The sequence below is a fragment of the Pongo pygmaeus genome, chromosome 13 (assembly GCF_028885625.2).
Source record: "Pongo pygmaeus isolate AG05252 chromosome 13, NHGRI_mPonPyg2-v2.0_pri, whole genome shotgun sequence".
NCBI lineage: Eukaryota > Metazoa > Chordata > Mammalia > Primates > Hominidae > Pongo > Pongo pygmaeus.
In genome coordinates this window covers 66,951,787-66,969,734 of record NC_072386.2, presented here as the reverse complement: position 1 = coordinate 66,969,734, position 17,948 = coordinate 66,951,787, and the positions used below count along the sequence as shown (strand labels likewise).

At 38.2% G+C, this 17,948-nt stretch overlaps 1 protein-coding gene across 5 annotated transcripts in view; it reads right to left on the bottom strand.

Moving 5' to 3' along the window:
- Positions 1–17,948, bottom strand: part of VPS13A (vacuolar protein sorting 13 homolog A) — a 249,091-nt gene that overhangs the window by 102,438 nt on the left and 128,705 nt on the right. For all 5 annotated transcript variants that reach the window (XR_010123324.1, XM_054500058.2, XM_054500059.2 and 2 more), the window contains exons 34-35: positions 13,519–13,666; positions 8,562–8,715 (exon numbers count right to left, since the gene is read on the bottom strand). Coding sequence is in view for 4 of the 5 variants with exons in the window: in XM_054500058.2 (XP_054356033.1) it covers positions 8,562–8,715; positions 13,519–13,666 (302 nt within the window). In the remaining variant the exon portion in view is untranslated. The remainder of the gene's footprint in view (positions 1–8,561; positions 8,716–13,518; positions 13,667–17,948) is intronic.

Here is a 17,948-nt window from a genome sequence, read left to right as displayed (position 1 = left end):
CTGTTAAAGGTAGGTATATATTAACTGCCAAACTCTGCCAAAGTGGTTATACTATTTCACATTCCTATCAGTCGTATGTGAGAATTGCAGCTGTTCCACACTCTTGCCAACCTTTGGGGTTGTCAGTCTTCTACAACTTATCTCATCTGGTGAACTGTAAAGTTTTCCTGATAAATAATCATATGAACAGCTGGGTGTGGTGGCTCATGCCTGTAATCCCAGCACTTTGGGAGGCCGAGGCGGGCGGATCATGAGGTCAGGAGATCGAGACCATCCTGGCTAACCCGTCTCTACTAAAAGTACAAAAAATTAGCCAGGCGTGGTGGCGGGCACCTGTAGTCCCAGCTACTCAGGAGGCTGAGGCAGGAGAATGGCATGAACCCGGGAGGCGGAGCTTGCAGTGAGCTGAGACCACACCACTGCACTCCAGCCTGGGTGACAAAGCGAGACTCTGTCTCAAAAAAAAAAAAAAAAAAATTATATGAACATGTTTTCATGTGTTCACCCTCTCTCAAGTATCCAAATCTTTTGGTCATTATTTTTCTTTTAAAAAGCTGCTATTGATTTATAAAAGTTCTAATGTATTCTGGATAAAAGATACATACATCAAGTCTGAGGTTTGGGTTTTTCCTATCTTGTTACTGTATCTTTAATGAGCAGAAACCTAAAATTTTGAAAAAATATACTCATACATTTAAACATTTTCTCTGTTTTTCTTTTGTTGGATTCTATTATTTTTATTACTGTCTTCTTTTCATTTACTTTGGGTTTAATTTCCTATTCTTTTTCTAGTTTCTGGTGGTAGAAGATTTAATCTTTGATTTTAAAACTTATTCATTTCTAATATGTTACTGTACAGTTACAAATTTCTTTCACCACTGTTTTAGTTGCATTCCAGAAATTCTGATATATTTTATTTTCATGATCATTCAGTTCAAACAACTTCTTAATTTCCCTTGTCATTTCTTTTTGATCTGTGGGTTATTTAGAAATTGTTCAAGCTTTTTCACATCCTATTGTTACTACCTTCTAATTTAATCCAATGTGGTCAGAAAACTTAATGGTCCACAAAATAGTGCATCTTTGTAAACATTCCAGGAAGTATTTAAAAACAAAAATGTATTCTGCAACTAAGTGTAACATTACATTAATTATGTCAAGTTTGTTGATTGTGTTCAAATCTTCTATATTCTTTCTGATTTTTTTGTTCATATCTTATCATTCACCAAGAGTGGTATGTTCAAATCCCCAACTACGATTCTGCATATGTGTATTTTCTTCTTTAGTTCTGTCAATTTTGCTGCATATATTTTAAAGTTCTGTTATTAGGTATATACACATTTAGGATTGTTGCATCTTCTTTGTGAATTGACACTTTCATCATTATTTAAAAAAAAACAAACCTTGTAATGAGACATCCAGGAGAAAGATGAACCCTAACTGGATATTTTCATGGTCTTAAGGAAGCATTGCTAATTTTTAGGGTGATGATGTTACTATATTTAAAAAGTAATGTCCTTATTGCTTACGGAAAAATAGCAATTAATAGTATAGTATCTGGGATTTGCTTTAAAATAATCTTATGGGCTGGAGGAAGAAGGGGGAAGAGCAGAGTGAAGGCAGTAACAAAGTAGCCACATGATACTAATTAGTGAAAGTGGACCAGGCATGGTGGCTCACACCTGTAATCCCAGCACTTTGGGAGACCGAGGCGGGGGGATCACGAGGACAGGAGATCGAGACCATCCGGGGTAACACAGTGAAACCCTGTCTCTACTAAAAATACAAAAAAGTAGCTGGGCGTGGTGGCGGGTGCCTGTAATCCCAGCACTTTGGGAGACTGAGGCGGGCAGATCACAAGGTCAGGAGATCGAGACCATCCTGGGTAACACAGTGAAACCCTGTCTCTACTAAAAATACAAAAAAGTAGCTGGGTGTGGTGGAAGGTGCCTGTAGTCCCAGCTACTCGGGAGGCTGAGGCAGGAGAATGGTGTGAACCCGGGAGGCAGAGCTTGCAGTAGCTAAGACTGCACCACTACACTCCAGCCTGGGCGACAGAGCAAGACTCTGTCTCAAAAAAAAAAAAAAAAATTAGTGAAAGTGGGTGATGAGTACATGTGGGTTCATTACCTTATTCATTCTACTTTGGTATATGTGTAAAAATTTCCAGAAGAAAACGATTAAAATAACATATTCAAACATCTATTTCTTGTTACATCAATTGCAGACATTATCTCTCACTCTTTAAGCCCTTACTATTTGTTTCCCCTGATCCATCTTCCTCTTTACAGCTTTGGTTAGTAATGTCTTTACTTCTAAGTTATCAAAGTTCATAACATTTACTTTTTTATTTACATAAGAAGTATTCCATGTGTTGTTTAACTATGACCATGTAGTATTTTTCAATGATGAGACTTACAGTAATACTGCCTCTGCTGCTACACTGTCACAATGAGTGCAACTCTGAAAAATAAGAGGTTCTCTTCTCACATTCTAACAATGGCTCAAAATTATGCAAAATTTAGTCCACTTCACTTCTGCACCATGGTATAGAAATTTCTTTCTTAAGAACAGAAAACACTTTCCTGTCTGTATCAGTTATATAATATAGCTAACTCTGTATCCTACATAGTATGTGGAATTCATGCTATTTTTCTTATATAAGACATTCTTCCACATGGCTTTTTTTTTCTTTCCTTAAAGCATTCTCATTTACTTTTTAATGAAAGCCAATTAATTTCTAGCCTATTCACACAGATAATTTGGAGATTCCTTTTTCAATACACTCCTGGGTAGGCCTAGGTTTTTTTAACCCCATATTTTTCTGTTTCCTAGATTTCCTGACTTTCTGAAATACATTTTCAAACTAATTTCTTTTACAAATGGGTATGAAGAAGTCTAAGAAAACTGAGTCACAGGAAATCTGAGAATTATTTTCTTTTCACATTTTGGGTGATGGCTTGGCTGTGTATAGAATCTGAGCTTCAAAAACCACTTTCCTTAGAATTCTGAATAGATTCCTCCATTGTCTTCTACCATCCAGGGATTCTATTCCATCATGTTTTACTGATGATAAATAAAAAACAACAAAAAATCAATCATGCAATCATTTTTTTCTAAGTCTCTGACAGGCAGCCTGTTTTTTTCCTGAAACTTTAGAAAATCTTAGCTTTACCATTCTGACATCTCATGAAAATGGGTTTGTATGTGGAATCTTAGTTTACCCAATCTGCTGGAAACTCAGTAGATTCATTATAGCTAAGAGCTTCCTTCAATATTTACTCAGGTCTGGACAGTTTACAGCAGCTCACCCTTACCTGCACTTTCAATTACCTGTAGTCAGGTCAACTGGTGTCTGAAAATATTAAGATACTTTGAGAGACAGACCACATTCACGTAACTTTTATGACAGTATATTGTTATAATTGTTCTATTTTATTAGTTGTTGTTCAACTCTTACTGTGCCTAATTTATAAACTCAACTTTATGATACATATGTAAGTATAGGAAAAAATACAGTTTGGGTACTATCCAAACATAGGTTTGGTAATACCCAAAGTTTCAGGCATCGACGGGTCTTGGAACATATTCCCTGCAGATAAAAGGAGAGTACTATACTTCTTTAAAGAACTGCCTTCCATTTCCTCAATTATTTCTTCTGTAACACTCATTCTGGAATTGGACCTTCTGAACTAAAACATCACTCTTAAGTTTTATCACATTTTCCATCCCTGTGCTTTTTTCTTCTCTGTCATGGGAGATTGCCTCAACCAAATATTCCAACTCAATACTTCTAATTACATGTTCAGTGTTTTTGTTTCAAAATTTCAGCAATAATATTTGGATTTCCAGCAACTCTCCTATCCTTGGGTGAGCTGGTGGTGCTGGTGGGATCCATTTCTTATATTATCTTCTCAAAATCCTCTTAGAATGTCAGAGTTTGTTTTTTGTTTGTCTGCTTCCTTTTCTTTTTTTTTTTTTTTTTTTTTTTTTTTTTTTTCTTTTATTATTATTATTATTATTATTATTATACTTTAGGTTTTATGGTACATGTGCGCAATGTGCAGGTAAGTTACATATGTATACATGTGCCATGCTGGTGCGCTGCACCCACCAACTCGTCATCTAGCATTAGGTATATCTCCCAATGCTATCCCTCCCCCCTCCCCCCACCCCACAACAGTCCCCAGAGTGTGATGTTCCCCTTCCTGTGTCCATGTGTTCTCATTGTTCAATTCCCACCTATGAGTGAGAATATGCGGTGTTTGGTTTTTTGTTCTTGCGATAGTTTACTGAGAATGATGATTTCCAATTTCATCCATGTCCCTACAAAGGACGTGAACTCATCATTTTTTATGGCTGCATAGTATTCCATGGTGTATATGTGCCACATTTTCTTAATCCAGTCTATCATTGTAGGACATTTGGGTTGGTTCCAAGTCTTTGCTATTGTGAATAATGCCGCAATAAACATACGTGTGCATGTGTCTTTATAGCAGCATGATTTATAGTCCTTTGGGTATATACCCAGTAATGGGATGGCTGGGTCGAATGGAATTTCTAGTTCTAGATCCCTGAGGAATCGCCACACTGACTTCCACAAGGGTTGAACTAGTTTACAGTCCCACCAACAGTGTAAAAGTGTTCCTATTTCTCCACATCCTCTCCAGCACCTGTTGTTTCCTGACTTTTTAATGATTGCCATTCTAACTGGTGTGAGATGGTATCTCATTGTGGTTTTGATTTGCATTTCTCTGATGGCCAGTGATGGTGAGCATTTTTTCATGTGTTTTTTGGCTGCATAAATGTCTTCTTTTGAGAAGCGTCTGTTCATGTCCTTCGCCCACTTTTTGATGGGGTTGTTTGTTTTTTTCTTGTAAATTTGTTGGAGTTCATTGTAGATTCTGGATATTAGCCCTTTGTCAGATGAGTAGGTTGCGAAAATTTTCTCCCATTTTGTAGGTTGCCTGTTCACTCTGATGGTGGTTTCTTTTGCTGTGCAGAAGCTCTTGAGTTTAATTAGATCCCATTTGTCAATTTTGGCTTTTGTTGCCATTGCTTTTGGTGTTTTAGACATGAAGTCCTTGCCCATGCCTATGTCCTGAATGGTAATGCCTAGGTTTTCTTCTAGGGTTTTTATGGTTTTAGGTCTAACATTTAAGTCTTTAATCCATCTTGAATTGATTTTTGTATAAGGTGTAAGGAAGGGATCCAGTTTCAGCTTTCTACATATGGCTAGCCAGTTTTCCCAGCACCATTTATTAAATAGGGAATCCTTTCCCCATTTCTTGTTTTTGTCAGGTTTGTCAAAGATCAGATACTTGTAGATATGTGGCATTATTTCTGACGGCTCTGTTCTGTTCCATTGATCTATATCTCTGTTTTGGTACCAGTACCATGCTGTTTTGGTTACTGTAGCCTTGTAGTATAGTTTGAAGTCAGGTAGTGTGATGCCTCCAGCTTTGTTCTTTTGGCTTAGGATTGACTTGGCGATGCGGGCTCTTTTTTGGTTCCATATGAACTTTAAAGTAGTTTTTTCCAATTCTGAGAAGAAAGTCATTGGTAGCTTGATGGGGATGGCATTGAATCTGTAAATTACCTTGGGAAGGATGGCCATTTTCATGATATTGATTCTTCCTACCCATGAGCATGGAATGTTCTTCCATTTGTTTGTATCCTCTTTTATTTCCTTGAGCAGTGGTTTGTAGTTCTCCTTGAAGAGGTCTTTCACATCCCTTGTAAGTTGGATTCCTAGGTATTTTATTCTCTTTGAAGCAATTGTGAATGGGAGTTCACTCATGATTTGGCTCTCTGTTTGTCTGTTATTGATGTATAAGAATGCTTGTGATTTTTGCACGTTGATTTTGTATCCTGAGACTTTGCTGAAGTTGCTTATCAGCTTAAGGAGATTTTGGGCTGAGACAATGGGGTTTTCTAGATATACTATCATGTCATCTGCAAACAGGGACAATTTGATTTCCTCTTTTCCTAATTGAATACCCTTGATTTCCTTCTCCTGCCTAATTGCCCTGGCCAGAACTTCCAACACTATGTTGAATAGAAGTGGTGAGAGAGGGCATCCCTGTCTTGTGCCAGTTTTCAAAGGGAATGCTTCCAGTTTTTGCCCATTCAGTATGATATTGGCTGTGGGTTTGTCATAAATAGCTCTTATTATTTTGAGATACGTCCCATCAATTCCTAATTTATTGAGAGTTTTTAGCATGAAGGGTTGTTGAATTTTGTCAAAGGCCTTTTCTGCATCTATTGAGATAATCATGTGGTTTTTGTCTTTCGTTCTGTTTATATGCTGGATTACATTTATTGATTTGCGTATATTGAACCAGCCTTGCATCCCAGGGATGAAGCCCACTTGATCATGGTGGATAAGCTTTTTGATGTGCTGCTGGATTCTGTTTGCCAGTATTTTATTGAGGATTTTTGCATCAATGTTCATCAAGGATATTGGTCTAAAATTCTCTTTTTTTGTTGTGTCTCTGCCAGGCTTTGGTATCAGGATGATGCTGGCCTCATAAAATGAGTTAGGGAGGATTCCCTCTTTTTCTATTGATTGGAATAGTTTCAGAAGGAATGGTACCAGCTCCTCCTTGTACCTCTGGTAGAATTCGGCTGTGAATCCATCTGGACCTGGACTTTTTTTGGTTGGTAAGCTATTGATTATTGCCACAATTTCAGCTCCTGTTATTGGTCTATTCAGAGATTCAACTTCTTCCTGGTTTAGTCTTGGGAGGGTGTATGTGTCGAGGAATTTATCCATTTCTTCTAGATTTTCTAGTTTATTTGCATAGAGGTGTTTGTAATATTCTCTGATGGTAGTTTGTATTTCTGTGGGATCGGTGGTGATATCCCCTTTATCATTTTTTATTGCATCTATTTGATTCTTCTCTCTTTTTTTCTTTATTAATCTTGCTAGCGGTCTATCAATTTTGTTGATCCTTTCAAAAAACCAGCTCCTGGATTCATTTATTTTTTGAAGGGTTTTTTGTGTCTCTATTTCCTTCAGTTCTGCTCTGATTTTAGTTATTTCTTGCCTTCTGCTAGCTTTTGAATGTGTTTGCTCTTGCTTTTCTAGTTCTTTTAATTGTGATGTTAGGGTGTCAATTTTGGATCTTTCCTGCTTTCTCTTGTGGGCATTTAGTGCTATAAATTTCCCTCTACACACTGCTTTGAATGCATCCCAGAGATTCTGGTATGTTGTGTCTTGGTTCTCGTTGGTTTCAAAGAACATCTTTATTTCTGCCTTCATTTCGTTATGTACCCAGTAGTCATTCAGGAGCAGGTTGTTCAGTTTCCACGTAGTTGAGTGGTTTTGAGTGAGATTCTTAATCCTGAGTTCTAGCTTGATTGCACTGTGATCTGAGAGACAGTTTGTTACAATTTCTGTTCTTTTACATTTATTGAGGAGAGCTTTACTTCCAAGTATATGGTCAATTTTGGAATAGGTGTGGTGTGGTGCTGAAAAAAATGTATAGTCTGTTGATTTGGGGTGGAGAGTTCTGTAGATGTCTATTAGGTCTGCTTGGTGCAGAGCTGAGTTCAATTCCTGGGTATCCTTGTTTTTGTCTGCTTCCTTTTCTGTTACCTCAATTATCTGTTTCCTTCAGAAAACATGACTCTATTTATCTTAGTTTCATTCATGCTTGGGGTTTTTACAGTTTTCTTCATATCTGACCATTCATATTTAACAATAAAGGACTGGTTTGATTATTCCAGCTAGTAAGGGTGGGGTTTCCTACAATGCTGTAAATGTAAAGCTGGTTTTCTGTTAGGATTCTCCCTGAGTAAAAATGCTGTGTAACACCTCAGGGCTTTGCAAAGGTGAGTCTTGTGAACTAGTAGGTTTCATTTTGGGGTAGGTAGGTCTGAGGATCCCCTACAATGCCAGAATGAGAACCTTATGCTTATGCAGCAACGTCATCCCAGCACTAACTGACCCTCTGTATGCGATGGTGCTGAACTCAGAAACCAGCCACATTCCACAGAGCACACTGGATCCAACATTAGATGAAGCCTCTTTCTAAGTTCTGCTTCCTTCTACTCCATTCCATCCATCTCCCAAATATTTGTTAAACTCCACCATCTACTAATGATCATCCTCTCTTTGCACCTCTAATACTTTGATATTCCTAATATCAATATAAAAGATTCGTTTGGGATATATGCCACACTAGGGATAGGGAGAAGATGGGGGAAGGGGAGAAAAATGGAAAATGAGGAGCTACAAAGAAGTCAGGAAAACATGAATATATATTGAGGAATTTTGTTACAACAGGACTAGGAACTTTCATTCAAAGAAAAAAAATTCAACACAACGACTAATAACATAGACAATTTAGAGATGTCTGAATGGAATTAGCTGATTAGAAACAGATTTACAAATCTTATTTTGCCCAAACTAAAGAAAAAGAAGGAAAGAAAGAAGGAAAGGAGGGAGAAAGAGGGGAGGAAGGAGGGAAAAGATAGAAGGAAGGGGAGGGAAGAAGATAGAAGAAAAAAGAGAGAAAGAGAGGAAAGCAGAAAGAAATTTGAAGTTAAAAACATACCTCCTGAATGGTGTGAAGCATTAGTCGTAACTCCACTAGCGGCACTGTATTGGTCTTTTGTTACAGCAGGTGAGGCACTACTATCTTTTTCATACCATATATTGCCATGCAATGTTTTAAAAATAGTTGTTATATCTTCTTGACTAAGAATGAACTGTTAAAAAAAGAAAAGATTTGCTCTTTTTAGCACTGCTACTTCATTGCAGAATTTAACTGCAGTTAAAATTCTCAGAGGAGAAAAATGAAAGACTGTTTCAATCCTCTACCACACCAATTAAACATTTTTACAAACTGAATATTCAGTTTTCTAAATGACCATGTGCTCTTTAGTAGCTTGTGAAATATAGAACTAAATTAGGTGCTAATACCAATGAAGTTATGAATAAAGAACTATTTGTTATTAATGTACCAAATAATATAGTAATTTTAAACCTTTAAAATGAACTTTAAGTAGTTATCTATCTACTTTGGATTTTTTTGGTTAGTAAGCACCTCATTTTACAAATGTAGAATAACAAAAAATGATACATTTGGTTAATCAAAAATTTTAGAGTTCACAATGTGTTTTACATGAACTATTTTATTTGAACCTCAAAAAAGTCCTAGGTATATGGAATATAATCCTGAAGTGTATTTATTTAGTTAGGTAGTTAGTGAATGGGTCTCATTCTGTCACCCAGGCTGGCATGCAGTGGTGCAATCCTAGCTCACTGCAGCCTCAAACTCCTGGGCTCAACCTCTGACCTCAGCCTCCCAAGAAACTGGGATTACAATCATGCACCAACATGCCCAGCTAATGCAATCCTGATATTTATATTTATAAGACACTGAAGCTAAATGGTTAATATGCTTAGGTCCACACATAAACTAGGAACTAACTCAAAGAACTAATAATTTCAGGCCAGGTGCGATGGGTCACGCCTGTAAGCCCAGCACTCTGGGAGGCCGAGGCGGGCAGATCACTTGAGGCCAGGAGTTAAGAGAACAGCCCAGCCAACACGGTGAAACCCCGACTCTACAGAAAATACAAAAATTAGCCAGGCATAGTGCACACCTGTAATCCCAGCTACTCAGGTGGCTGAAGCAGGAGAATTGTTTGAACCTGGGAGGCAGAGATTGTAGTGAGCCGAGATCGCACCATTGCGCTCCAGCCTGGGCAACAGAGACTCTGTCTCAAAAAAAAAAAAAAATAAAGAGCCAATTTCAAATCCTAGCTGTTACAAATTTAGTCCCAAATCGACAGCATAAGACCTGCATTAATAGCTGTGATGGTTAATTTTGTATGTCACTGTGGCTCAGTCACAGTACCTAGGTATGTGGTCAAACATTAAATGTTTCTGTGAAAATATTTTTTAGATGAAATTAATATTTAAATCTCTAGACTCTAGGTAAATCAATTACACTCCATAATGTAGGTGGACCTCATCCAATCGCTTTGTATTGAAGTTGGAGGCCTTCAATAAAAAAAAAAGACTGACCTCCTCCAAGCAAGAATTCTGCCAGCAGACTGCCTTCAGACTCGAGCTCCAACACTACCTCTTCCCTGGGTATCCTTCCTGCTGGCCTACCCTATAGATTTTGAACTTGGTGGCATCCGCAATCATGTACACCAATTCCTTAAAATAAGTCTCTCCCTTTTCCCTCTCTTTACACACACACACACATTCTCTCTCTCTCTCTCTGGAGAACCCTAACACAACAGAAATAATGTAAAAAAGATCTTTGAGTCAAGCTCACTTCTAAGTTTGTCAAAACAACAAAAAGGATTTTTAGCTGTTATGACCCCAAGGAGATAATTTGAATCCCACAATATTTAACAAGTTTTACTTGTACCAAGCTTTCTTTGACTGCATTTCAAAGATGATACACTAATTTAGTGTTTTAAAATTAAGTCCACGTGTACCTTATACATACTACTACTGTTTTGGGTTTTTTTAAACCTTTCATTCCTTCATTCTTTTATTCATGACACTTATTTTGTAACTATGTAGCAGACACTGCAAAAAGAGTTCATATAATAAGATGAAATTAAATATTACAACTTCTAAACCATGTCTTCCAGTTAGTATCTATCGCATGCACCTCAGATACTGATTATTAATCGGCACTCTTCCTTCACTTTTGCCAGAAGCTCAGTGGAGGAAGTCCAAAGAACTGTCTAAGGATCCCGGGGCTGCTGATCTGCAGTATCTACATGTCAGGACAGGCTGTGTATGCAACCACTGAAAATCTGACAAGTCAGAAATCACAAGCTGCTCCACTTGGTCTGGATGCATTAGACTAAATGATTTCACAACCAATTCTAGCCTCTCCCTGACACAGAAGATGAGGCCCAGGAGGGAACAAATATCTGGGCTCTGGGGTGAGCTGCAACAGCAGCTAACCAACTACTCAGGTGAATTAGAGTAAGGGAAGCCCCAACTTTATCCTAGAGGGTTGGCCTCAAAAGGCAGCTGGGCACTTGCAGATTGTCGGCAGCATCACCAGGACATTCTGTATGGATTCTATCTGGGAAGAGCACGAGAAAGCAGTGTCTTTGCTGCCCCACACAAATATGCCTAATAACTGGGCCCAGTGGGATGGCAACTGCCCCAGCATGCTGGGTGGAACATACTATTTATGTTTTATAAGTTTCTATATGTTTTATAAGTTTCTGTTATCTTACCAATATAAATAGACTTCAAATATTTATCTTAAGAAGATAACTTCCATTTCCTACCCTATAAGTTAAAGCAGCCATTATTATCTTACACACTAAGATTTTCATAATGCCATCATGTTTTATGCTCTGAATATACGTTTGACTTAAAAGTCTGAAATCTCGGCCAGGCGTGATGGCTCATGCCTGTAATCCCAGCACTTTGGGAGGCCGAGGGGGGCGGATCACGAGGTCAGGAGATCGAGACAATCCTGGCTAACATGGTGAAACCCCGTCTCTACTACAAATACAAAAAATTAGCCGGGCGCGGTGGCGGGTGCCTGTAGTCCCAGCTACTCGGGAGGCTGAGGCAGGAGAATGGCGTGAACCCCAGAGGCGGAGCTTGAAGTGAGCTGAGATTGCACCACTGCACTCCAGCCTGGGCAACACAGCAAGACTCCATCTCAAAAAAAAAAAAAGAAAAAAAGTCTGAAATCTCTAAAATCATGGTTTTCTCGTAATAAATAAAATTTTTACAGAAAGAAATAGGAAGGGAAACTGCGAGGTGGGGAGAAGGATTTGTTAAGTAGGTTTCTTAAAGAAACCTCCCAGAGTGTATGTTGCTATCACTTCAGCAAAGCCTATGACACACTATTGACTTTCATCCAGTCAAGGGAAAAAAATATGAACTTGTGGGCAGTTCCATGAGAGATCTTTGAAGCAATGTCAACCAATAAGAAAGTAAAACTAAGGTGGTGACACATTTGCCATTTTCATTTTCAACTTATGAATTCTTCTAATACTTTCTCTTCCTTTGTATAGATTATTTCATATATTTCCATGGCTTTAAATGCCATCTATATGCTGGTGACACCAAAATTAGTATTTCTAACCTAGATCTTTCCAATAAATTCTATATTAATATATCTAATTGACTACAGCACCATGCCTATTATTTGTGTCCTTCATTGTAGGGAAAAGAAAGAGAGATCAGACTGTTACTGTATCTATGTAGAAAGGGAAGACATAAGAGACTCCATTTTGAAAAAGACCTGTCCTTTAAACAATTTGTAGCTTTGCCCCAGCCACTTTGACCCAACCTGGAGCTCACAAAAACATGTGTTGTATGAAATCAAGGTTTAAGGGATCTAGGGCTGTGCAGGACGTGCCTTGTTAACAAAATGTTTACAAGCAGTATACTTGGTAAAAGTCATTGCCATTCTCTAGTCTCAATAAACCAGGGGTACAATGCACTGTGGAAAGCCACAGGGACCTCTGCCCTTGAAAGCAGGGTATTGTCCAAGGTTTCTCCCATGTGATAGTCTGAAATATGGCCTCGTGGGATGAGAAAGACCTGACCGTCCCCCAGCCCGACACTTGTAAAGGGTCTGTGCTGAGGTGGATTAGTAAAAGAGGAAAGCCTGTTGCAGTTGAGATAGAGGAAGGCCACTGTCTCCTGCCTGCCCCTAGGAACCAAATGTGTCAGTATAAAACCCGATTGTACATTTGTTCAATTCTGAGATAGGAGAAAAACCGCCCTATGGTGGGAGGCGAGACATGTTTGCAATAATGCTGCTTTGTTATTCTTTACTCCACTGAGATGTCTGGGTGGAGAGAAACGTAAATCTGGCTTACGTGCACGTCCAGTCATAGTACCTTCCCTTGAACTTAATTATGACATAGATTCTTTTGCTCACATGTTGTTTGCTGACCGTCTCCTTATTATCACCCTGCTTTCCTACTACATTCCTTTTTGCTGAAATAATGAAAATAATAATCAATAAAAACTGAGGGAACTCAGGCCGGTGCCGGTGCAGGTCCTTGGTGTGCTGAGTGCCAGTCCCCTGGGCCCACTATTGTTTCTCTATACTTTGTCTCTGTGTCTTATTTCTTTTCTCAGTCTCTTGTCCCACCCGACTAGAAATACCCACAGGTGTGGAGCAGCAGGCCACCCCTTCACTTCATTAAATTTACCACAATTTACAACTATTTTAATTATGTGTCTGATTACTTTTTTACTATCTAACTACTACTATACCTTCCAGATCACCATCACCACCAACCCCTGCATTAGACTGGCAAGTTCCATGAAGTCAGAGACAATGTCATTGCTTCCTTGCCACTTTATCTCCAGTAATATTTGTTAAAAGAATAAATCGAGACCATTTTTAAATGAATTCTAGTTTAATATAATCACTATTTCAATTCTGACCAAGGTGATTATGTATATACAAATTCCACTCAGATGATGCCTTATGTCCCCAAGCAGTATTTTTCAACAAGCAAAACAAAAATTGATAAGTATCCAAAAAAAGTTACCTCCATTGGTTTCAGCTGAGCATTTACATTAAAACAAGGAACTTCCTGGTACCACTCCCAGCATAAATTTCGTTCAACCACCACCTCAAGATTTAATGGCAGGAGTAGATCCAGTACTTCCTGGTATGCATCATTAATAAATTGAGATCTATAAGTAGAGATAACATTCTTTTAAATTGTTTCATATACATTCAGGTAGTTAAAAAAAGATTAACTTAAATTTATCCTTTTATATGCAAATAGCAAAAATCAATAATTTGTTGGGTATAAAGGGAAAAAAATCTATCAGACTTTTTTTTTAATCTGTCCAAATGAGTTGAGTGATGTTCTATCCCACTAAAAACCTGGGTGACTTACACTGAGCTGAGTGTTCCATATTATACAGAAACAGAGCTACGCACAGTAGCTTACACCTGTAATCCCAGCACTTTGAGAGGCTGAGGCGGGCAGATCACTTGAGGTCAGGAGTTTGAGACCAGCCTGGTCAACATGGCGAAACCCCATCTCTACTAAAAACACAAAAATTAGCTGGCCGTGGTGGCATGCACCTGTAGTCCCAGCTTCTTAGGAGGCTGAGGTGGGAGAATTGCTTGAACCTGGGAGGTGGAGGTTGCAGTGAGCCGAGATCGCACCACTGCACTCCAGCCTGGTCAACAGAGCGAGACTCTGTCTCCAAAAAAAAAAAAAAAAAAAAAGGGAGAAATATGTATTTTTAAATACAATTTTGTAATATGGTAAAAAGTGCAAAAGTATATACGTTGTAAGTTGTATAGTAAACCATTAAAATAAGAATTATCTCTATGTAGGCCAGGAGTGGTGGCTCATGCTTATAATCCCAGCACTTTGGGAGGCCAAAGCAGGTGGATCACCTGAGGTCAGGAGTTCGAGACCAGCCTGGCCAACATGGTGAAATCCCATCTCTACTAAAAATACAAAAAGTAACCAGGCGTGGTGGTGGGCACCTGTAATCCCAGCTACTTGGGAGGCTGAGGCAGGAGAATCACTTGAACCCAGGAGGCGGAGGTTGCACTGAACCGAGATCATGCCATTGCTCTCCAGCCTGGGCAACAAGAGTAAAACTCTGTCTTGGAAAAAAATATATATATATATCTCTATGTAATTTGTAAACAAACATTATATAAGACATCACTATAAAAACATTTTAACTCACTGATTTAGATAAGTAACAGAATATCACATATTCCCTTACTTTATAAAAACTAAGTAGCACCATATGAAATTTTTATTTCTATGAGTTAAAATAGCTGAATACATACAATTTAAATTGAACTATATTTGCCTTTCCAAGCACTTATAAAGGTAAGACTGATGCTCAGGAACGAAGAAAAATGTAGTAGGTCAATTGAACCCCTTCAAGTAACAATGTGACCATAAAAGCCTCCCATTGTACCTCAAAGTGACAATTTCAAAGTGTTACTCCTCAATAACGTACTTATATTTTAATTAGCAGCAAATCCTTAAACTAAGGTATAACACCATGACTGTAGAATTTTGGCAATCATTTAATCACTAGGAGAGAAATATGAGAGTTCATCAGGGATCTCCCAAAATGCCTGGTACCAAGTCATTTAATGAATGAATGATAGAGTGACACCAAACTTACATATGTCTGCATGCTTGCAGTCTCCGCTTAATGGTAATAGGTTAAGGAATCTAAAAGCCCCATAGGGAATGCTGCACACATAGGTTTTCTTTTCTTTTTTTCAGTTAGGCTAGGATGCATATATAATTTTAATAGCCATATTAGAATAAATGGCTATACTAGTATTTTAATTAACCTTCTATGATTAAAATTTCATATTTTCCAATTCTTCACCATAATAAATACTTGGATTTTATATATCTAGATCTATATCTTCATCTATATATCTTTGAGTAAATTTCTGTCCTTTGGACAAACTACGAGAAAGAAAACTGTTATGTCAAAAGATTACTTTCTCTGGAAAAACTTTTCTTATCAGTACTACCCAATATATGGATTAAACACACCTTTCCTACGTGCTCCCACACGTACCTTATACTTTTTCCATCACTGCATTTAATATATTGCATTTTAATAGTTTATTATGTCCTCTATATTTTTAATTAGAATGAAAGCTTCATGAGGGTAGGAACTATGTTCCTCTTATTCTTTGCTTTTTGTCAGTACTTAGATGATTGGCATGTGCCATATAATGAATAAATATTTGCTAAATTGCAGTCAAGCTGAATTAATGTATAAAGAACCTAGTCACAAACATGAATTCCTATTTTTCTTTATGCGCTTTCTAAGAAGTTGTAACTAAACTGCATTTTCTGGGGTTTGGTTTGTTTTTTTGAGACAGTCTCATTTTGTCATCCAGGCTGGAATGCAGTGGCATTAACACAGGTCACTGCAGTCTCAATCTTCCAGGCTCAAGTGATTCTCCTGCCTCAGTCCCATAAGTATCTGGGATGACAGGCATATGCCACCACACCCAGCTAATTTTTGTATTTTTTGTGGAGATGGGGTTTCACCGTGTTGCCCAGGCTGGTCTCAAACTCCTGAGCTCAAGCAATCTGCCATCCTCAACCTCCCAAAGTGCTGGGTTTACAGGCGTGAGCCAACATGCCCAGCAACTGCATTTTCAATTATCAATTATTTTAAAATTATTTCAGGAAAAACTGGCTACACTCTATAACTGAGTAATTCTATTTCTAGGAACTCATCCTCAGGAAATGAATTATCCCAAAGAAATGAGTAGACAATTACATAAGTACTGATGTAATAAAGATATCAATCATCAATATAGTGTTATTTATAACAGCAAAAATGTATACATATTAGAATCAAATTTCTAACAAAAGGCAGATTTAGATTTTCTAAAAACAGGAATATCTGGAAAAATATATGCACTCAAAATAATGACATGGAAAATTTACAGCATATTTTTAAGAAAAAAGCTATTTACAACACAAAACACAATATAACTCTAATTTTTTTTATACTAGTTCTGGGACACATGTGCAGAATGTGCAGGTTTGTTACACTGGTATACATGTGCCATGGTGGTTTGCTGCACCCATCAACCCGTCATCTAGATTTTAAGCTCCACATACATTAATTATTTGTCCTAATGCTATCCTTCCCCTTGCCTCCCACCCCAACAGGCCCTGGTGTGTGATGTTCCCCCTCCTGTGTCCATATGTTCTCACTGTTCAACTCCCACTTATGAGTGAGAACATGTGGTGGTATTTGGTTTTCTGCTCCCGTGTTAGTTTGCTGAGAATGATGGTTTCCAGCTTCATCCATGTCTCAACAAAGGACATGAACTCATTCTTTTTCATGGCTGCATAGCATTCCATGGTGTATATGTGCCATATTTTCCTTATCCAGTCTGTCATTGATGAGCGTTTGGGTTGGTTCCAAGCATTTGCTATTGTGAATAGTGTTGCGATAAACACACATGTGCATGTGTCTTTACAGTAGAATGATTCATAACCCATTGGGTATATACCCAATAATGGGATGCCTGGGTCAAATGGTATTTCTGGTTCTAGATCCTTGAGGAATTGCCACACTGTTTTCCACAATGGTTGCACTAATTTACACTCACACCAACAGTGTAAAAGAGTTCCTATTTCTCCACATCCTCTCCAGCATCTGTTGTTTCCTGACTTTTTAATGATTGCCATTCTAACTGGTGTGAGATGGTATCTCACTGTGGTAAATGGTCATACTGCCCAAAGTAATTTATAGATTCAATGCTATTCACATCAAGCTACCACTGACTTTCTTCACAGAATTAGAAAAAACTACTTCAAATTTCATATGGAACCAAAAAAGAGCCCATATAGCCAAGACAATCCTAAGCAAAAAGAACAAAGCTGGAGGCATCACACTACCTGACTTCAAACTATACTACAAGGCTACAGTAACCAAAACAGCATGGTACTGTTACCAAAACAGATATATAGACCAATGGAAAAGAACAGAGGCCTCAGAAATAACACCACACATCTACAACCATCTGATCTTTGACAAACCTGAAAAAACAAGCAATGGGGAAAGGATTCCCTATTTAATAAATAGTGTTGGGAAAACTGGCTAGCCATTTGCAGAAAACTGAAACTGGACCCCTTCCTCACAAGCATGGCAGAAAGTAAAGGAGACACAGGGGCATGTCTTACACAGCAGCAGGCAAAAAGAGGATGAGAGCCAAGCGAAAGGGGTTTCCATTTTTAAAACCATCAGATCTCGTGAGACTTATTAACTATCACGAGAACAGTATGGGGGAACCACCCTCATGATTCAATTATCTCCCACCAGGTCCCTCCCCACAACATGTGGGAATTATGGGAGCTGCAATTCAAGATGAGATTTGGGTGGGGACATGGCCAAACCATATCACCTCTCTATTATCCATCAACATGATTCTCAATCATTAAAA